At 42.9% G+C, this 22819-nt stretch overlaps 1 protein-coding gene across 1 annotated transcript in view; it reads right to left on the bottom strand.

Moving 5' to 3' along the window:
* The window catches only part of LOC103588823 (chromosome unknown open reading frame, human C20orf194), a 107436-nt gene that overhangs the window by 30294 nt on the left and 54323 nt on the right, over positions 1–22819 (bottom strand). The window contains exons 13-20 of the mRNA XM_008570626.1: positions 21141–21287; positions 19982–20070; positions 19458–19559; positions 19068–19185; positions 17218–17306; positions 15616–15774; positions 10386–10511; positions 3661–3698 (exon numbers count right to left, since the gene is read on the bottom strand). Of these exons, the coding sequence (XP_008568848.1) occupies positions 3661–3698; positions 10386–10511; positions 15616–15774; positions 17218–17306; positions 19068–19185; positions 19458–19559; positions 19982–20070; positions 21141–21287 (868 nt within the window). The remainder of the gene's footprint in view (positions 1–3660; positions 3699–10385; positions 10512–15615; positions 15775–17217; positions 17307–19067; positions 19186–19457; positions 19560–19981; positions 20071–21140; positions 21288–22819) is intronic.

Below are 22819 nucleotides of genomic sequence, written 5' to 3'. Positions count from 1 at the left end.
CCAGAACCCCATGCCTGGTGCAGCCACAGAAAGTGACTGGGACTTGTGGAAACTGAGTAAGGCAAGGTCAGAAGGCCAGACCCAAAATGTGGCAGAGTGGGGAAACAAACATGATCCTAGGAGATGGCAGACATAGGAGCCAGATCCTTCAAAGGGACTGTCAGATTCTCAGGAGTTGAAGACAAGAACAGTTGTGGTGGGTTTTACAGTGAGGAGCCAGGGATCCTAGGAGATGGCAGACATAGGAGCCAGATCCTTCAAAGGGATTGTCAGATTCTCAGGAGTTGAAGACAAGAACAGTTGTGGTGGGTTTTACAGTGAGGAGCCAGAAAAGGCTGAGTGAAGACCTATAAAGGCCCTGGGACTCTGCTGGTATCTCTTGGGCAAAGGAAACGGAAAAGTCAGACTAGCGCAAATGTGCCCACCTGAGTGGTGTGCACCAGGGTCACAAACATAAGCCTGGCCTGCCCAAGAAAAGGCTGGGATCTGGGTCACTGTCAGACACACCTTGCCCAAAGTCCTGCCTGCTGCATGTGTACCATGGGGACAAATCTTAAGGGGGTGGGATTCTAGGTCAGGAACTGGGCACAGAAAAGGGGTTTTACTTCACAGGGAAACAAGCAAGAGGATTACCTCTAGCATTCCTTAGGCCAGCTATGTAAACTGCCACCTGCCAAGAGGAAATGCCATCTGCGAGGCAGGTACAGTAGTTATCTGGAGCACAGGGTGAACAGTCCACAACGAGTAGTTTTAAGTTGTTTGGGACAGGAGTTGCCTTCTGTATCAAGAAGTGGACACCCAGATTTGGCCGATGTCTCACCTGAGCAGGCAGCTTGGCCTGGCCCCTTCCTAAGAGCAGAGACACATTCCTGCATTCTGTCTGATCATCCCCATCTCAGCTGAAGGCTTCCAGCAGTCAAGGAGAAAACAAAGTTCACTTCTTTTATCTACAGGTACTTCTAAAAGCAGGCCATGGCAGTAAAATACCTCCACTCTGCTTTCAAGCCAGCATTATAACGAGCCTTGCTTGCTGTTTTAGCACTGAGAGTGTTTCCTAGACCTTTGATTTCTGTAATATATATACATCATCTTGGGGCTGCAACATAGTCCTTTTTTCATTGTAAAATAATCCTTTGTTGTTAAAAGCAATGAATCAGGGAGCCTGACTTATGAATGGGAGCAAAGGGAGGCAATATGCTCCCTCAGGACATGAAGTATTTGTCTACTGTGGCAGATCACTTCCAAGAGAGCCACCAAATCTCCGAGGAGAAAAGAAATACTTGCCTTTTATCTCCTCCCTCCCCAGACTGCCCATGCCCATGTGGAACCAGGTAAGTCTAGTCCATAGGGTCCTCTGGACCCAGATGCAAGGGAAAGGTATTTACAAAGGCACTGTCACTTCACAAGACCTTGGAGGAATTTGGAAAACAGCACATATGGCTTCAAGGTCATCTGCCCACATGTGATCCCATCCGTACCTTTAAACACACACAGAATTTGACACATATTGCCTCTGAACAATTAATTGGAAGGCAGTATTAATGACATAGACCTACCAAGTGCTAGAGAGAATGTGGTCCATCTTAGCCTAAAAGGATTCAGACTAAAAGTGGGCTTTCCTCTTGTGAGACAGGCCCAGGGCTTCCCCAAGTTCACGGACAATGGAGACATAGCATTTTCCCAAGGCTCTTCGCTGAGGAAGTTTGACCATCTATGCTTGTCGCTTTTGCCCTCGAAAAAGTAGAGGGGCACTAAGGGAGAAAGTGCCAAGGAGCCAAGGTGCACTAGGGTGGCAATAATCACACAGTGGACAAGGGCCTCTGAAGGAAAAAGAAGGCACCAACATTTATGAGAATAAGATAGGGCCCGGGACTGGACAGGTCAGCAAATCTCAGGCTCAACTACTGGCCAGTACCACCAACTAAGTGAACACTACCTTAGCTTTCTCTGCTCCCAGCCAAAGCTCTTCTCAAGGATGACACAGCTTCTCTGAGTCAACTTCCATTCCCAGTCTGACCTCTAGACACTACCCTCTCTTCCTAAGGGACCCCGCCCCCATCAAGCCTAGTATTTCCCTCTAGCCCACAGGCTTTTTCTTAAGCAAATAAAGAGCAAGACATTCAGAAATGATGATCCATGGAAGCATTCCCCTCTAGCTATCATCCGTCTTTTCACAGGTCCAGATACCCTAAAATATTGATCACACTTGTTGGCATCCAGTACCTCACCAGCCATCGGTCCAACTGGACCTGGCTTCAGTCCTTGCCTCACCACTCAGATCCTCCTGCTGAAGTCAGCAGTGTCCTTCACACTTGCAAAGCCAATAGGCTTTTCTCTGTCCTTCCCTTGAGGTCTCTGCAACATTAAACATCACTGATCTCTTCCTTCTTCCTTAGTGTCTGAGGCAATGCTCTTTCCTGCTTCTCCTGTTTCAGTCTCCTGGACTTTTCCCCCACGACATCACTGGGCTGCCCTTATTATCTCTACATCTGGATACTGGCTGACTGCAGCCCATACCCTTGGCTTTGACAATGACTTCCAAACATGTATCTCAGGATCAGACAGCCCTCCTTGGTTATCTCCTGGACCTATGATTCTCCTGTGCTTTTTATTTCAAGGACAGGTACCACTAACCTTCCCAATCTCCTAAGATGGAAATCTAGGAGTCATCCTAGATACCTTTTTTCCCAACTCATGCCCCACATCTAGTCTGTCATCAGATCCTACTGACCTAACCTCCACAAAATTTCCTTAATCTACCTGGGGTGGACACTGTGGATGGACCCAGCCAACACCCTGCTTCTGGGGTGTAGTGCCTGGAAAGTAAAGGGGCCTCTAAAAGCTGGACCTGAGGTTACCTGGTACAGCAGTCCAACACACACATTCCTCTCCAGGGACTGGCCTTTCCTGAGCAGCACCCAGCTCAGCTCTTTCCCAAGACAAATGCTCTGGTATGCTCTGTTGTCTCCGCTCCCCATGGACAGGCAATGGAATCAGCAAGGCAAAACTGTTTTGGGTACAGAGTTGTTTTCTTCTGTCTGATTTCTGCTTGCTGGGCTGACTCAGGAAGCCCAGACCCCGGCATGTCTCCTAACAACAATGAGCATTTCATCACCACTGCAGGGAATTTAGAATTTATTCTGGATCTCTAGGCATCACAGATAATATGACTATAAAGTGCTGCTTCCAGGGCTACCAGGTGGTAAGACAATGCAAGGTCAAGTGCAACCTGCAAGATGGGTAGATTTTTCTAAATGTTATCAAGGAGGTGTGGAAAATTCCAGTGTGTATGGGAGGTTTTAAGGAAGACGAGTCCTGCTGGGCCGAACTCTGCACTCCTTGGACAGAAGTGCATCAAGATCTTGCTGATCCAGCAGCTAGGAATACCTATTCAGTCCACTGAAATCAGATGGAAGCCTAGGGCATACTTAAGCCCAGTTCAGGACAGCTGCTGCCATGGCAATTTATTGCCATTAAGAGACAAGCTCTTGGAAGAAATCTGCCTATCAAATATGACAAAAGTAAAGATGTCAGAGTTTTCCCTGGACAATTTTGTTTGCTTTAGATTTCAGAATGGTAGGTAGGAGCATGAAGAAAAGTCTGTTGCATCTAAACAGAATTTGAAAGGCATGCAAGCAGGAAGTAAAACATATTGCTTACCTTGTGAACACTGGTCAAGACATTTAGGGAAGAGAAACCTAGGGGAAAAAAAAGAGAAATATTTTAAAATCATTCAACTCAGAGTTGTCATTATTTCCCACAAAAATGTGAATACATCACTGATATGCAAGTTTTCTTACTTGATGAGGCAAGCAGCAGGCAGCACTGAGCATTAAAGATAGCCATAGTTATTCAAAAGACTTCCATGGCTTTGTGCCAAAGTTCCCCAAGCCAGGAGGTCCACAGAAGATCTCACATGGCTGTCTCTTGGTGGAACATCAAAGAAGGGATAATGGGGGCAGGACCAGGTCTTTATTTTATTTTATTTTATTTTATTCTTTTGTCCTTTTTGTGACCGGCCGCACCACGGTCAGTGAGTGCATCGCACCGGCCATCCCTATATAGGATCCAAACCGGCGGTGGGAGTGCTGCTGCGCTCCCAGCACTGCACTCTCCCGAGTGCGCCACGGGCTCGGCCCAGGACCAGGTCTTTAAATTATAGGAGATGGAGAAAGAGAGCTAGTCTTTTTTGAAAGAGATGCTGTTCTGAGTAAACGGGAAATTTCAAGGGAAAATGAGAATTACATTCATCTAACTCCACTAGGGGCCTTCCAAACCAAAGTTGCCATGCTTCTCTTTAGGTGCACACTAGAATCCCAGTTCTCCTTTAATTTTATTTTTAACTCAAACAGTGAATGAAAAGCAGGAACTGAATGACTGGATCACAAGTAAAGCAAGAGGTGGGGGGTGACTGATCCAAAGTGTGAGTTAGTTAACATCTATGTATATAGCACTGCAGTAAGCTCCAGAGAAAAACTCATATTCTCACCTCCTAAAGCATGACAAGGCATTTCTTTTTTTTTTTTGTTAAATTTTTATTTTGTCAATATACACTGTATATGATTATTATGGCCCATCACCGACACCTCCCTCCCTCCTCCCTCTCTCCCCTCCCCCCCAAGAGTGTCCTTTCCGTTTGCTTGTTATAACAACTTCATTAAAGTATAGTTGTTATATCTTCTCCCCCCCCCCCCCCCCCCCCCCCCCCCCCCCCCCCCCCCCCCCCCCCCCCCCCCCCCCCCCCCCCCCCCCCCCCCCCCCCCCCCCCCCCCCCCCCCCCTCCTCCCTCTCTCCCCTCCCCCCCAAGAGTGTCCTTTCCGTTTGCTTGTTGTAACAACTTCATTAAAGTATTGTTGTTATATCTTCTCCCCCCCCCGCCCCCCCCGTATGACAAGGCATTTCTCAGGGAAGAAAGCTAACACCAATGAGAATAGCAGCTGCCTTTTATTGAGTTCCCACTATGGGCTGGGCATAGTGAACGTAGTTCACATACAGGATCTTGCTCTGTCATCCTGTCCACCCTGTGCGTTGGGTATCTAACAGATGCAAAGCATGGGTTTAGGATGGCTAAGCTGGCTCAGAAGCTTGCCCAAGCTGGGAAATGAGAGGCTGAAGCAGAAACCCCAGTCTGCTTGGCTCCACAGAGTGCCTGTGTTTTCTTCCCCAGCTTGGATGCAATCACTTGTATGAATTGCTGCTGGTCTAGTTAAGTGTTCAAAACACTGGGCAATCTGTGTCCTGGAATTTCCTTGGTGGTGGCAAGTCTTCATCCTTTCATTTGACTTCTGACAGCAGTCAGACACACACCATTTGGAACCAAACTGGGTAGATGAATGATCTAGATGAATACCACTTTGGGCTGTGGATCCAGTTCTCTTGCTTGACTCTCTCATGGTTTCTGAAGAATCCCAAGGAGAAATCCCCATGTGCTACATGAGCAAGGTCAAGAGGTTTAGAACAAGGGAAGAGATGTCCACACCAGAGTCTGCACCGACAAACATTAAAACAATGGATATACTGGTTACTGACCAGCTCTTCCTCTGAATAACACAAGTTGCTGTGATTACAATATATTCCTAAGCATTACACAGGTATGGTATGATACCATGCATTTGTAGTACACTAACCATGTACCTGATTTATACAAAATTCTAGTCTATCAATAAAAGACAATTTTGATCAAGATCTACCTTACTCCAAAACATGGTCCCACAATTCCTATATGCATATCCTCGAAAATCCCAAGAGCAGATACCTGGGCTGACTTATTCCTTGCTACAAACTCAATGATTAGAATGGTCCTGGCACAAAGTAGACATTCAATAGATACCCACTGAATGAAATCTGTTAGAATAAAGATATCAAGCAAATCTCACATGGACTCATCCTGAATTCAAATTGAGCCCACTTCCTAGATTAAAAAAGCTACACAAACATCCATCTCACAGAAAGGAAAAATAAGCCCTACTATGCTCTATCACCACCTGTTTTATTCCAAAAACATTATCTAGACTCAATGAGGCAAATTTTGTTTTTCTTAAGGAAATCATTTTACAAAAAAACCCCAACACTGAATTCAGAGTTTTAAAAACTTGATTTTTAAAAAAACTTTTCTTATTAAAGTTCAAAGCTAGCATCATAGTTAAGGGATGCCTTCCCCTTCAGATCAGGAACACAACAAAGGATGTTTGCTCCTGCTACTTCTATTCAACATTATACTGGAGGTTATAGTCGGGGCAATTAGGCAAGAAAATAAATAAATAAAAGGCATCCAGATTGGAAAGGAAAAAGTGAAACTATCTCTATTTATAGCTGACATGCTTTTGGATGTGGAAAATCCTAAGGATTCCATGAAAAAAACTAATAGAACTAATAAATGAGTTCAGCAAAGTTGCAGGATATACGATCAACATACAAAAATCAATTTTATGTCTATATACTGGCCATGAAAAATCCAAAAATGAAATTTAGACAACAATTCTATTTATCTTAGCATCTAAAAGAATAAAGAGTAAATTAAACGAAGGGAAAGTAAGACTTGTATACTGAAAACTACAAAACATTGCTGAAAGAAATTAAAGAAGACCTAAATAAATGGAAAGACATATCCACGCTCATGAACATGATGAAGGACTTGTATTCAGAATTTATAAAGGACTCTCCCAACTCAATAAAAAGAGAAATAACCCATTCAAAAATAGGCAAAGTATCACACATTGTGTGCATGTGTTTTTTGTTTTGGCAGCTGGCTAGTACAATGATTGAACCCTGGACCTTAGTATTATCAGCACCATGCTCTAACCAACTGAGCTAACCAGCCAGCCTGTGTACATACGTTGAAATTTGTTTTTTTGTTTATTTATTTGTTTTTTACATGTGTTGAAATTTGAATAGAGATTTTTCCAAAGAAGACATACATTCAGATCCCCTTATTGGTCAGCCACCAAAAACAAACAAACAAAAAACAAAGACGACATATGAGTGGCCAATAAGCAAACGAAAATATGCTCAACATCATTAGCATTAGTGAAATGCAAATCAAGACCACAATGAGATACCACTTCACACCAGGATGGCTAAAAAAGACAACAAAAAGTACTGATGAGAATGTGGAGAAATTGGAATCCTCGTATATTGCTGGTAGGGATGTAAATGGTGCAGTTGCTTTGGAAAACAGTTTTCAGTTCCTCAAGAAGTTAAACATAGTTACCATATGATCCAGCAATTCTATTCCTAGGTATATACCCAAGAGAACAACAGAAAACATATGTCCAAACAAAAACTTGAGCACAAATGTTCATAGCAGTATTATTCATAATAGCCAAAAAGTATAAATAACTCAAATGTCCATCAACAGATGAATGGATAAATAAAATGTGGTAAATCCATACAATGGAATATTATTTGGCCATAAAAAGGAACAAAGTACTGATACATGCTACAACATGGATGAACCTTGAAAACATTATTCTAAGTGAAAGAAGCCAGACACAAAAGACCACATATTGTATAATTCCATTTATGTGAAATGTCCAGAATAAGCAAATCCACAGAAAAAGTAGAGTAGTAGTTGCCAAGGGATGAGGGGAGGAAGGAATGAGGAGTGACTGCTAATGGCTATAAAGTTTCTTTTTGGGATGATGAAAATGAATTGGATGTTGGTAAGGGTTACACATCTCTGTGTATATACTAAAAAATACTGAACTGTATACTTTAAATGGGTGAATTTTATGGCATATGAGTTATATTTCTATAAAGCTACTATATAAGAAAGCCATATACATGTATACTATAAAATATCAAATAGTTTCCCATCATCCAACACTCATTCTCAAGGCACTGGCCATTTTCCAGAAGGAACCACTATTAATAGTTTGTTTTGCATCCTTCTAGATATCATGAACTTTTTAAAGACCTCTTACGGATATCCCAAAACGTAACCAGTCACTTTAATGAGCATTTGGATTATTTCCACTTTTCTGATATTATAAACAGGTTGTTTTGAACACTGCAGAGCACATCTGTCATGTTTCAGATTGCCAGTACCTCTCCTAGGCTTGATTAGGAAGTCCATCCCTCTTTGTAAAGGGCAGAAAATTGCTTTCCACCCTTCTTGCACTCTGCTGCATGCATGTTGCACCAACTGGATGTGCCACAAGATTCCAGCTGGCAGTGAGCAAAGTGAGTGAGGGAATATATGGTAAGCAAACTCCATTTTCTGGTGAAGGAAGTAGTGGACATACTCCCCTACCAGGGTAGCCCTACTGGAGGTTTAAGCATTGTTCCTGGCTGCCTAGCTAATACAGCCTGACTCTTTGGCCCTCTTGGAGATCCTGAAAGCTATCTAAATTTCTCTAATAAACCCCTTTTGATTTAAACATGCTGGAGTTAAGAATTAAACATGTTTGGAATTAAGAATTCCCCATGAAACAAATACAAATGTGTATATGCACATTTGTACAAATATAACTGTATAATAAAATTCTAACAATAGAATGGCCAAATTTCTCTCCAAGGAGATTGTGATGGTTAATCTTAGGTGTTAAGTTGACCAGATTAAGGAATACCTAGAAACCTGGTAAAGCATTATTTTTGTGTGCATTCCAGAGGTGATTAGCACATGAGCCTGACTGGACTGGGTGGGCTGGGTGGGAAAGATCCACCCTCAATATGGGCAGGCACCAACCAAGTCTGCTGGGGGGGCTGGAGAGAACAAAAATGGAGGAAAAGGTGAATCTCTCGCTCTAAATGCTGGAGCTGGGATACACCCTTCTTTCCTGTCCATGGACATCAGAACTCGAGACTTTTCGGCCTTTGGGTTCCAGGATTTACACCAGAGGCGCCTCCAGGCTCTCAGGCCTTTAGCCTCTGACTGAGAATTACACCATGAGCTGCCATAGTTCTGAGGCTTCCAGACTTGGACTGAGCCACACTATCTGCAGCCAGTTTGCAAACAGCCTATCATGGGATGACTCAGCCTTCACAATCACATGAGCCAATTCCCCTAATAAATCCCCTCTCATATATTTATATACACATCCTATTGGTTCTGTCTCTCTGAAGAACCCTGACTAATACAGAGATTGTATCATTATATTCCTATCAACAGTATATGAATACACCTATTTTCCCACAATGTTGCTGGATAATAAATCACTCCAAAGCTAAGTGACTTAAAATAATGATGATTTCTTATTTCTCGTGATGCTATGGGTTTGCTGGGCAGTTATTTTGGCCTGGGGATGCACACCTGGGGCTGGTTGTCTAAAATGGTCTCACTCACAGGCCCAAATGGAGCCTCAGTCCAGATGGCAGGAATGGGATTGGGTGGACCTGTCTCCACATAGTCTCTCATCCTCCAGCAACCTAACCTATGCTTATTCATGAGGTGGTCTCTCAGCTCCCAGAAGCAAGAGAGGGCAAGTCCCAATATGTAACTGCACTTCAAGCCTCTGCTTGTTTCATGCAATGTTAATGTCCCGTCAGCCAAAGCAAGTCATATGGCCAAGCCCAAATTCAAAAGGTAAGAAATAGATTCAATTCTTCAGTTCTTGATGGAAGGGGCTGCTTTTGCTGTGGCCATATTTTTAATCTAACACAGTTAGCCAGGTAAAATATTTTTTCTTTTTAAAATTTTTGGGCTAAACCCTGACCATTTAATTCTTTTAATGGAATGGGCTTAATTTTATTTAACAACTTTCTATTCTTGACTATAGTTCCCATAATTCTTTTATCCATTCCATGTGTCCATGGAATCTAATCATTAGTTTTTCAACAGAGTGTAAACCATGATAATACATTTGGAAATTTCTCATTAATACCTAAAAAAATTAACAATCAGTAATTTTGATTTGTCGACTTAAATGTTTTTCTTTTCCCAATATGAAAAAATGAGGAATTAGTGTACTCATACTAATTCACTAATATCACTTACCCTGATTCTGTTGCTTATATTTTTATATTCCTTAACTATAATTTACCAAATTTTAGCTTTATTTTTATATTTAAACAGATTATATGCTCATCTTTGGTCCTTTTATATATTTATTTATTTAAATTATTTTCGAGGATACTTAGTACACACATGCAGGAGCACTCATTTATTCAAGAGATATTTTATGAGCAGTTCTTACATACTAAGCATTAAACGGAAATGATTCTTGCCCTCACAAAAGCTAAGTTTGTATTCTATAATTCCTCTCTCTTTTCTTTGGCTACCAGCCCAAAGGGGTTTTATTCTCAGAATAACAGAATTAACAATATATAAGGTATATTGAGGTGTCCCAAAAGACAAACACATGTAAAGATGTTTCTCCTTCTGGTGAGTGGAAAAAAAATCACTTTCAGTAACACTAAACATGCCACATTCTGTGGGTGGAGGATACCTGTGCTCCATGTAGCAGCTCAGGGGCTCCAGGCACACCGTGATGGCACCAATGGCAAAGGAGGACTTGACATTTGAGTCTGGGTGGGTCTGCAGGGCCTGGACAACATCAATAACATCTGTGTAGCTGAGGAGGAAAAAAGGAATGATTAGTTTACTGATTGGGTCTGCACAGTGGAGGAAGAAGGAAATGCTCAGTGGCCCAGTAACAAGGGTGAAGAAAAAACAAAAGAAGGAGCTTGTGATTGGGTTCCTTAGTGCCACCCCACGTCATGATTTAGAGCCCCTGCAATCCACGAAGTGTTTCTTTATTCTTGAGTTCTATTAGTCTTCATAACTGTGCACCAGTGGGTGGGAGAGCCACACTGCTCTAGGGGTAAAAGTAAGCCTGCAGGTAACCCTGGGGCTCTAAGGGTGAGACTTGGTATCCTTAGGCCTGTTTTCTAATCATCAAGTTGGGAGCACCTGCCGTGGTCTATTTTCTATTATAGCTCTTTCTTCTCCTTCTCATCTCACAGAAAAATGCAGGAAAAAGAGAAAGGGGGATTATTAGGACTTGTCCAGGTTAGCAGACAACATGCCAAATACCACTTGCATTTGTATCTCTTGCTTGGAACTCCCTCCAAACTCTAGACTTAAAGAGACAATTCTGTATCTTTGCTTAGAATCTAATATGTTCATGATCCAACTCCCCCATGCCTGCTCCTCCCAAGGCCTTGTCCTTCTTAGTAGAGGGGACTCCACTCTTTCAGATGCTAGGCTGAAAGATTTGTTTGGAGTCTTCTTTGACTCCATTTTTTCCTCATTTTTCAAAATATAGCTAGAAGAGATCACCACCCACATTCCCAAACCCCACTGGGTCCAAACTAATACCATCTCTTGAACACCCCAACAGCCATCCAGCTGGCCTCCTGTTCTTGCCTCACTCCAATCTGTTTTCAACACAGAAGTCAGAGGGATATGCTAAATCCTCAAAATCCTCTAGTGGCTTCCATCTAACTCTGTGTGACAGTTAAAGCCCATACAATTGTCCAAACAGCCCTCTATGATCTGACCCCCCACAACGCAGGGAAGAATTTCATCTCTTACCATCCCTTCCGTACCCTAATCCAACCTCCTAGCTCTTTCCTGAACATGCCAGGCATAGTTCCACCTCCGCACTCTTTGTCCCCTCTGCCTGGAATGCTCTTTTCCTCAGATATCTGTCTGGCTCACTCCTTTCAGGTATCTGCTCAAGTGGCATCTTATGAGAGAGGTATCCTCTGACTTCATATACCCGCACTCTTTGTCCCCTCTGCCTGGAATGCTCTTTTCCTCAGATATCTGTCTGGCTCGCTCCTTTCAGGTATCTGCTCAAGTGGCATCTTATGAGAGAGGTATCCTCTGACTTCATATACCTATATGATACAGCAACTCTTCCTCTTGGCACTCCCTGCTCCCTCCTCTAAATTTTCTCCAAAGCACCAATCATCGGGTACATACGCTGCATTTTATTGTCTGTCTCCACAATAAGAATGTAAGTGGCTGTTGAGTGCTATAAAGCAGGGTGCGTAAAGCAGGGTAGATGAATGAAGTGGCCATTCAACCCTGGGCAGACCCCTGGCCACTCCAAGACGGGACCCACCCTCCTAACCTTGTAGAGAACACTCTACTGATTGACTCAGGCTATCACCAAAAGGTCTGTTCCTATGGAGGGAAGTCAAACCTGAGAGGCAGCCTTGATGATCAGATGGGCCTGGGTTTAGCCTGAGCCCTTGGGAGGCCTGTGGTGGTGTTGGTGATAGGTACACCTGCCTGAGCCATTTCTTGAGTTCCTACAACTTGTCTATATAGAGGTCCTTGGCTTTATCCCAGACTACAGTATTACCCACCCATCCGCCCCCCATCCCCAGGCCTGGTCTTAGTCCTGACCGCCCAGCAGTGCTTCAGTAGAGCACAAGGTGTGCTAGGTTCTGGAGTTCCCCTATGAAGGCCTGGCAGCCAGAGTCCCTTTAGAGTGAGCCCTCTACTCAATGGCTTCTCTTCTCCAAGGCTTCTTCCCCTACCTGGGCATTTGTGTATGGCCATGTGGGCTTCTTTCCACCACAGTGCCTGGGTGGACCTGGATGCAAGGAGAGTCCCACACAGTGCACGCACTGCCAGGCCCTTATAGCAGCATACTTGGTACACGGGACTGACACTTGCACACTGCCCCAAATCTCCTTGTGGTAGTGTTTAATGGATTTAATTCTCACGGTTAAGCGCCCCAGCCTTGCTCCTCAGCATTAGCTTTTCCCCTCTTCCAAAAATATATGCTTGTAGGCTTTTTATTTTCCAAGTTCAGTATAAGCAGTAGAGATGCATTTCTTAGGTAGAAAAGGATGACTAAAAGGTTTACAAGCCAATCTTGAGGATTCCAGTTATTTTAATATAATAGGATTTCCCTTAGAGAGGGTGGCTGGGGATTCCCAAGTTTTCAGAGTATCTCATTAATCTTCACTGATTTTAGTGGGAAAATGTTAGAGTGAAAAACAGACCCCAGGCTCCTTGATGAGGCCTATGTATCTGGGCACTGCCCCAAGGGAGGAAGCCCTTGGCCATTCACTCTACTGATTAAGGGAATCCCTGCTAGAATCTCCCTCTCCCCGCTGCCCCTGAACTATAATCATCCTGGACGTGGCCTCCAGACAGAAGGAGGCAATCCTCATCACAGAAGGAAGCATGGTGCTTAAGCTGTCAGACCTTGTACCAGACCACTTTGGCTAAACTGACCCAACTGCATGATAAAGGCAAAAGCTGACTTCTTTCTTGTCAGTATTATATTTATTAAAAACAAAAACAAAACAAAACCCTAGCAGTATCTTAACTTTCTTCCCTCTGAAACAAGAAATATTCAAGTCTCCTTTGGGCTCTGTTTACGTTTGCAATTTAAGCCTACAATTTGACTGGGCACATATTTTACATTAATTCAATTTTTGTTTTGAGAAAGTGTTTTTAATGTAGATAATTCTAAAGAATGATTTTACAACATCCCAGAGTATAAACAAATACAGCCTGTCAACAATTCCTGAATTTTTTAAAACTTAGATTTCCTCAATTTTACTTAAACTTACTTGTGCATGTGTGTGTATTAAGTTCTATACAATTCTGTCATCTGTGTAGTGTGTATCCACCACTTCAGCCAAGATACTGAACAGTTCCAACACCATAAGGATCCCTTGTGTTACCCTTTTATAACAACACTCACCTCCCTCATGACGTGACCCCATCCCTAACCCAAGAAAACCACTAATCTGTCTTCCATTTCTACAATTTTGCCATTTAAAAAATATATTAATTCAATTTTTAAAACAACCAACAACTCCTCTTGATGTCAAAGTTTAAAACCACTGTCCCCACTGCTGCACCAAGTCAAATGGGACTTGGCCACTCTAGGGGCTAAAGAAAATTTTGCCTTATGTCACAAATTTCCCCAAGGAATGCTATAAATGAAAATAAAAGCCATATCTGAAGAATAAAATTCTCAATTTGAGAAACCTCTGGGACCTTCCTTTACCAGCAACCTCAATAACGGGCATGAAGATCCAGCCCCAAGGAGAGGGACATGCTACGGAGGAGGCTGCTACATATACTTTGCTGAGCCTAAAGAAAATGCATGCAGGCTATAAGAACAGTGCTTAGTGAAGAGCCATAGATTTAGCTGAAACTGTGACTGAGTCCTTCAGGAAATCTATCAGAGGTCCCTAGCGTCCTAGGGCTGTGACTGGGCAAAGGCTGGGTCTGCAGTACAAGAGTGGGCTAGCCCTATACTGTCATTGCAGTCCAGAAGCAGCCAGGACAGCTGACACTTTTGCAGACTTGTAAAGTCAGAGACAAGGAGTCAATGAGGCTCTCTGAAGTGATGGAAAATAGAAATGACTTCAGCTGCACATTGTCAAGCTCAGCTGACACTTTTGCAGACTTGTAAAGTCAGAGACAAGGGGTCAATGAGGCTCTCTGAAGTGATGGAAAATAGAAATGACTTCAGCTGCACATTGTCAAGCTACCAAATTCTTCTCCAGGTCCACACCCCCAATGACTCTCAATTCTGGCAGGGGCAGGATGTGATGGAGCTGGGCCAACCCATTCCTTTCACCAGTAGAAGTGATGGAAAACCAGAAAAAAACAAGTGCTTCAAGCCAATGCTCTTCCTCTGTGGCTTCCACAACCTTAGCCCATAAGAACAAAAGGGCTGACAGAAAGGAAGCTGGAGGCAGGATGTGAGAACAAGGTGTGAAGGTGAATGATGGCCTGGTGGAGTGCACAGGCTCACCCACCTCCTTCCTCAGGACCACCATCCCAACTTTTCTCCAATCCTATCATCACAGCCAGAAGACTAAACAGGGCTTTGGATCATGGCCCATTCTTTACTGGAAACAACTAGTGAATTACAAACACTAATTCTTATGAACACAAAAAACAGAGCATAGCACAAAAGCACTTTGTGAGAATTGTCAAAAGCTTCATTTCCAACCATGATGACACTAATGAAAAGCACAGCTCCTGTTTTCCTGATGCGGTACATTCCCCTGAGGGACCAGGGTGATGGGCCTGTGAGGAGCTTCTCCCAGAGAGGAAAAGAACGTGTCAGGGAAGCTCCTTTCAGCCAGAGTCCCCTGGAGCAGTGGTATACCTTCTGTCAAACCTGCTCTTCTATGCTGCACACCCACGATAATCCCGCTTACACGGGAACTCCACAAGCTAGTCAGCCTACAATCTTAGTTCTGCACACAGTCACGAAAGAGACTATTCATGCTCCTACTTGAGGGTCCCAGGAAACCCTCCTGGACCAGCCATCGCAGGTATGGTGGGACTGGAGACTGCAGAGTGGAGGGGTCATCTCTGAATTCCACAGGAGGGAGGACTGAAACAGATGAAGCTCCCTTTTCTAAATGGTGAAGAAGAGGCTTAGGGACCACTATTGTTACAAGAATTACCAAAGACCCTTGCCCAAATTCCTTAACTTCCCACCTCTTGGGGATATTATGACGTTGAAGTCAAACTTAAAACTTGTGTGCAAGTTATACCAACCACTCTATGCCACAGCATGGCAATAGGGTCCTTGCTTGGTAAAGGCTTCTCTGTGCAGTGCAGACACTGCTCATGCACCTGTGGTGTTTGTTCTGCGCCCCAGGTTTGCTACACATGAAATAACAGTAACGGCAAGGTCACCACCCTGACTTGACTGTCCCCAGAAGATTGTCAATGCTCACCCTTGTAACACCACCAGCAGTCTGGTCTTCTTGCAGATGTAGGCTGACTGGCGGGCAGAACGGTTCTGTTGGGCCTCCAGGGCACTGGAAAGGTATCTCTGAAAGTGGGCAGCATGAAAACACTCGGAGCTGTCCATGATTTGGCGGTATACCATCCACCTGGAAATGGCAAATGTAATCTCAGCATGGGGACCACATGTTGGCCTGGCCCAGTAGGCTCACCCATGGATTCAAATGTGACCAGTACTTCCAAAGACATTCTGCCCAGTGAACCCAGACAGGAGAAAGCAATCCTGGTACCACTTGGCCTGGCCCAGTAGGCTCACCCATGGATTCAAATGTGATCAGTACTTCCAAAGACATTCTGCCCAGTGAACCCAGACAGGAGAAAGCAATCCTGGTACCACAGAAAAAGGTGGAGGACTGGCTGGGTTGGGAGCCCCATATCCTAAAACCACCATCACTGGGGCTTTTGACAGCAAAGCTGTTGCCATGGAGGAAAAAAGGTCAGCTAAGCACATGGCCAACAGACTTCAGAGGTGAGAAAGACTCCTTCTGACCAGGCAGTCACTTCCTGAAGGACCATGCAATAAAATGACTTCAGTTTAGTGCTCAGTAAAACTCTTACAAGAATAAGAAATAGGCAGGGTACAGAATTCAGAATGTTTATAGAACAAAAGCACTAGACACCAGGAACTGATTAGCCAGTATGTACTTAATAAATGAGGTCCGATATTTCTCTGGCATCTCTCCAAAACTTGCCTCCCCATTCCCCCCACCTCCCCCAATCTCCTACCCTAAACTGTCAACCCTCTAAGCAATTTGTCTTCTCAATTCCTTTCTAGCCTTCTGCAGGGTACCTTACTTTGCGGTAGACTGACTAGATATTAAATATCTGGTTCAGTTAGCAAGGGTTGTTTAGTAATCTGCCAGTGAAGTGGAAGTGATGGCTGAATGATTTTCTCAATTTCACCTGAGCCAGTATGCTCTTCCAGCTACTTGAACTCATTCAGTCCCCTTGTGGTCACGGAAAGATCACTACATGTGCCAGCTCTCAAGCTCTTATAATCATCATGGCCCTCAATTTCCCTGCCAACCAGGCACACTCCCTGGCCTTTGCACTTGCTTGTACTGCTGCTGTAATGCTCTCCATAGATATCTGCATGGTTCATTTTCTTATTTTTTCAGGTCTTTGCTCAAATGTTACCTTCTCAGTGTGGTCTTCCCTGAACACCCAATTTAAAACTGGAATCCTACTCCCAGCCCTCACTGCCTATATCCTTATCTGCTTTATTTCCTCTATAGCACTTTTCACTAGCTAATATACTATGTTTTCCTTATCTTAACTGTCTTCCCAGACTAGAATGTAAGCTCCATGAGGGCAGAGGCTTTCTTGTCTGTTTTGCTCATTGATGTATTCCAGAACAATGTCTGGCATACAGGAAACACTTAGTACAGTGTGTTAAATGAACAGAGGGATGGATGACTACTGTGCCAATAGCAGTCGCTCCAAAGGCCGTACATGTGTAAGGTTTCCCAGTGCCTAGGCAGGCCCAGGCATAGAATCCCTTTCCCCAAAGCAAAGGCAGCAGCCATACTAACCTGCCATATTCCTTATGCAGAGTGACCAGAAAAGCACAGAGCTCGCTAGCATGACAACCTGGGAGGCCGGTTACAATGCTGATAATTACCTATATGAAAGAAAAGTCATGTGGGCTTGCAATTCAACTGAGAGGCAAGCATTGTACAAGAAGTTAAGAGAACTGACTTCTGTAGCCAGGCTCCGTGGGTTTGGATCTCAGCCCCACCTCTCACTAGCTCTGTGAACTTGGGTGTTATAAGGGTGGGTATGAGGAAATGTATGTAAAGTGCTTAGAACAGTGCCTGGAACATAGCAAACACCATATAAAATGTACTGTTCCTATTCTAATTTCTATGGAGTAGGTTGTAAATAGATCAGTTAAAATACGATGCAGTAAGGAGCCTACCTGCTTGAAACCACAGATCTCTTTTGTAAAGCAAACATTCATGGATATTATGATTTATTTCTAACAGTAAGACTTCTTAGGAGAATACTGGGCAGAAAGCAGGTCTGGGACAAAAATGCCAAGGGCCGCAATGGTGTAGGGAGAGGAGTGGAATTAGGGATGTTTCTGCTGGTTGCCTGTGCACTTCAAGTCATGTGGTCTGGGCTAAGTCAAAACTCAGTGGGTGTGGGAAGCACCTCTGATTCTCAATGAGGAGAAGAGGACCTAGGCTGGACTGTTCTAACCATATTACATGATCACATGAAAATAGGCCCCTCTTCAGGTAGATATTCCAAAGCAACTTAAGAAATTTATTGAAAAGGAGTCAAGTAGGGGAGGACAGGAACCATGCAATCACTGAAGATGTCTATGTAAATGACATAGCACAGCAAAGGCCTCTATATGTATGTGTTTTATTTCACAATATACAAGGCTCACTTTGACAGGCCCAATCACAGATATCTTATGCTAAGGCCAAGCCTAGAGGCACTCATCACCTGAGCTGACCTCATCAGCACAGAGATGGCCAAGGATCCCTCTTCATCTGTGGGAACCAGAATCTCTCCCTCCTCCCCTCTGACCATGGCATCTGCAGTGTATCCCCTTCTGCCTGCTTGGGCAGTAGTCCACATAACTGATGTTTTGTTTATTCTCCTCCCATACAGATTTCCCATCTTCGTTCCTATTCCTCAGTGCTCAGGTCTCAGCCACTCAAATCACCGCACACTAACACACCGGTACAGCCAAACACTTTCTTACTTTAAGGCCAGTCCTATAACACCTTTTTAATAAAAATATAACAAGTAGGCATTTTAGGCTTTTTACACTCTCTCCTAAGGGAAAAAATGATGCCTCTAACTGCTTAGTGTGCCTATTTCCTTTTTGCGGCTGAGTCTTTTCCAGATTTGCACAGAAATAAACGCTCTCTTTGAGTCTATTATGATATATGGCTCCAAAGGAATGGTGGGAAGGTGTCAAGAGGAGGGAAGTGGATTAAAGTCCACTCTGGGGAAGACAATGTTTATAAAGTATCACCTTACCCTAGTAATTCCAGCAAGGCCCAAATGACAATGGTGCCTTTCCCCTTATTAAGCACAATGTGTCAACCACTGCCAGGTAAGTCCTTGTCACAACGAGAAAGAGTTGTCAGCATGAGAGCACTGAGCAATAGTTTAAAAGACCTGAAGAACAGGGGAGGGCACAGCAAGATGCCAAGGTTTTATCACTGTTGTGGCCCTTGGCCTGACATAGTCATTGTACAGAGTGGGTTTCATGTGTATCATTAATTAGTATTCAAGGAAGTGGAGAATCTTATTAAAGGGGCTCCACCTGAGCTCCTTTTGTTAACTGACACAAAAGATCCAAGGACAGGTTCTCAGGATTATCTTCCTATGAATTCCCAGCATATTCGGTGGGCTCCTCTACCTTGTCATTTTCTACTCTGTGAGTAGGGTTGATTTCAGTTTGCTGCAGCAGGATAGGAAGATGAGTCTGCATCACTGGCTCCTGACTAATGCTGCTAATAGCAAAATGTTGGAGAAACCTGGAAAAACAAAGATAATGCTACTATGTTATCATCACCAGTCTTGTTTGAATGTGCCCACTCACATGAGAAACTTCTTACTTAATTGATAAAAAATAAACCTCAGGGAGATTCTAGAAAATAAAATTGTATATGGTATGTCACTACTACCTTTTACAATGATCCCTAAGAAGCTATAAAGAAAAAGGAGCTTAGAAAGGACCAATGCTGAGGTTTCTAACATTTCAAAAACCAGAACACTAAACATTTAAGAACAGAAAACCAGAGCTCACCAGTCCAGCTCTGGGAGCTTGGCTGAGAGTAGCTTTAGAGAACTCTGTTTCTCGCCAGCAGGACGGTTCAGGGCATTGAAGAGCTTCTGTGCACTGGAGTGTCTGGAATATCAAAAGCTCACAGATTAGAACTCCATCTCCCTATAGCATATGTACTTTACACAACTTATTCTGATGCTTTCAAGCCAGAGTCCTGTGAAAGACTTAACTCTTCCAAAACAAGCATCTCACTGATTTAAACAAAATGTAGCATTAGTGCATGATGACTGGTATGCCCACATAGGAAGGTTGGCTTGAAACCCCTTGATAACACTACAAGTTTCTGATTCTTGGTGGATTTCATTTCTCATGCCTTTAATTTCCCCAAGGGCACTAACTACCTGCAAGTTGGCAGCTCTGAAATGACTGTATTGGCTGTTTCAGAAACCAAGACTCCTGTGTTACATAATGTGAGTCATCCTGCAGAGAAAGCACACCCACAAAGCTTAGGGAAGCAAGCACAAACCCTGAAGGCAGCCACTTACAATCTCTTTTGTTCCAGAGATAATCCATCTTCTTGGATCACTTTTAAAGCCAGCCCTGAGTTATCCTGCTGTTGCCAGGGGGTGAAGACCTAAACAAAACAGAATTTGAGCAAAGAACACTTTAAACCCGACAACAGGATATGGAACCCACATGGGGATTTGATGACTGTTGGAAATCTAGACTGTCACTGCAGAGAAAAACCACTATGACAAACAAGTTTGCTTCAAAAAATAGAGGCCTGAAGCAATTTTGTTCTGTATTTTTCAAAACCAGAATGTCTTTCTGGGTTCTTCTCCTCAGGGATTCTGCTCCTTCAGAGGTCAGGAAGCATAGAGAAGGTGTCGGGTAACACTGTTCTGGCAGCAGAGGCAAGTTCATACCTGGTAATAGGACAGACAGACAGGAGTGGTGCAAGCAACTCCTGCCTAGAGGCAGAAGGATGGCTGAAAAGACTCTAAAGGGCTGTCTCTAGGTTCCCAGATTGAAAGGACAAGCACAAGGAGGTAGGAAGGCCCAGTAGGCAATAAGAGGGGAAACACAGTGGGTTGAGAAGCCAGTCTGCAGCTAGGGTCAGCTCTGCAAACCTGTCCTGAGGGAGGGACAGTATTCCCTCACAAGTTGCTGAAATCACACCTTTCCAAGAACTTCCACCAGTCATGGGCCTAGCCACCAGTTTGACTTTGGCTACTGCTTGGTCTCTAAGTGGATCATATAATTCTTGGTAAGTTCCCTCACTTGTGCAATCTGTGCTGAGCAGCTATAATATGCAGCCTGCTATGTGGGACCATTCACAAGGACAGGGACTCTGACCCATGGGGAAGGAGAGCATGGATTGGGTAGAGAGGTTTAATCCAGCAGGTAGGGCCCAACAATTCAATAAAGTAGCCAAAAGTGAAATAAATCTATTTAGGATTTAAAGGGGAAAAAAAAGATTTTTCTCAAAGGCTAAGAAGCCTTTTATTCAGTTTCTTTAGGCTCTCACCCCTCACTGGCAAGAGCACCATTACAGAACCCAACAGGATTAGAAGCAGTCACCCCCCAACCCAGGCCTCCCAACTCTCCCTCTGATCCCCTCACTATTAGCCCTGAGACGCTGCCTTACCATCTAAATTGCTAAGGAAGAAAAACAGCGTTTTGCTGAGTAATAATTAATGTTACCTTTGAGTAAAATGTTTGATATATCTTTGATTTGGGGAAAAGCGCAATCATCAGAAAATTGCTTGATCCAAGGAAATGAACTGGGAGATGAGGAAGCAATGAGCTTTTAAAGTCTATGAGAAGGGCAGCAACAATACTGGTGGAATCCTACAGAGAAAAAGAGGGAGCATGAGTGAGAAAAACCATTTGCATGATTCCAGCCCTCACAACCACTATCAACACACAGGATCAATTTCAGTGCAATTATTTTCTCATTATGTGGATCACTAAGGTTCAATAATAGATGTGTTTTCCAAGATTCAGTTACAGGAGATATAGGAAGTACAAGGATCTTTTTTCCTAAACTGAAAATGTCATTTCAAAATTCATTCTACGGTATTAATCCCTATTGAATATATGATTTGCAAATATTTTCTTCCATTCTGTGGGTCGCCTTTTTATTCTCTTGACAGTGTCCTTTGACGTACAGAAGTTTTTTATTTTGATGAAGTCCAATTTATATATTTTTCTTCCGCTGTCTGTACTTTTGGTGTCATATCACTGCCAAATCCAGGGTCATGAAGCTTGTTTCCTATGTTTTCCTCTAAGAACTTTATTGTTTTAGTTCTTACATTTAGGTTTTTGATTCCATTTTGAGTTAATTTTTTGTAAGGTAAGGATCCAACTTCATTCTTTTGCATGCGGATATTCAGTTTTCCCAGCACCATTTGTTGAAAAGACTGCCTTTTCCTCATTGAATGGTTTTGGCACCCTTGTTGAAAATCATCTGACCATATATGTGAGAGTTTATTTCTGGGTTCTCTGTTCTATTCCACTGGTCTATACGTCTGACCTTATGCCAGTACCACACTGTTAGGTTACTGTAGCTTTGCAGTAAGTTTTTTTTGTTTGTTTTGTTTTATTTTTCTTGTAGTAAGTTTTGAAATCAAGAAGTGTGATCCACCAACTTTGTTTTTCTTTTTCAAGGTTGTTTTGGCTAACCGGAGTCCCTTGAGAGGCCATATGAATTTTAGGATGGGTTTTCCTATTTCTGCAAAAAATCACTGGGATTTTGGTAGGGATTGCATGAATCTGTAGCTCACTTTGGGTAGTATTATTGTCTTAACATTAAATCTTCTCAATCACGAACATGGATGTCTTTCCATTTATTTAGGCCTTCTTTAATTTTTCAGTAATGTTTTATAGTTTTCAGTGTACAAGTCTTTCACCTTCTTGGTTAAATTTATTCCTTAGTATTTTATTCTTTTTGATGCTATTGTAAATGGAATTCTTAATATCCTTTTTAGATTGTTCATTGCTAGGTTACAGAAACGCAACTGATTTTTGTGTATTGATTTTGTATTCTGCAACTTTGGTGAATTCATTTATTAGTTCTAACAGTTTTTTTTTTGTGGAATCTTTAGGGTTTTCTACCCGTAAGATCATGTCATCTATAGACAGATATAATTTTACTTCTTTTCAATTTGGATGACTTTTATTTTTTCTTCTTGCTTAACTGCTCTAGTTAGAACTTCTAATACTATGTTGAATAGAGGTGGCAAAAGCTGACATCCTTGTCTTGTTCCTGATCTTAGGGGAAAAGGTTTTTGTGTTTTTTTCTTCAAGAAAATTTATTATAAACTAATATATTCATTAAGTAAAAAAAAAATTTTTTTTTCCTTTTTGTCTTTTTTCGTGAC

This window comes from Galeopterus variegatus, unplaced genomic scaffold (assembly GCF_000696425.1).
Source record: "Galeopterus variegatus unplaced genomic scaffold, G_variegatus-3.0.2 Scaffold621, whole genome shotgun sequence".
Lineage (NCBI taxonomy): Eukaryota > Metazoa > Chordata > Mammalia > Dermoptera > Cynocephalidae > Galeopterus > Galeopterus variegatus.
Note: the sequence above shows the minus strand (reverse complement) of the source record. Positions and strands in the feature narration are given on the sequence as shown.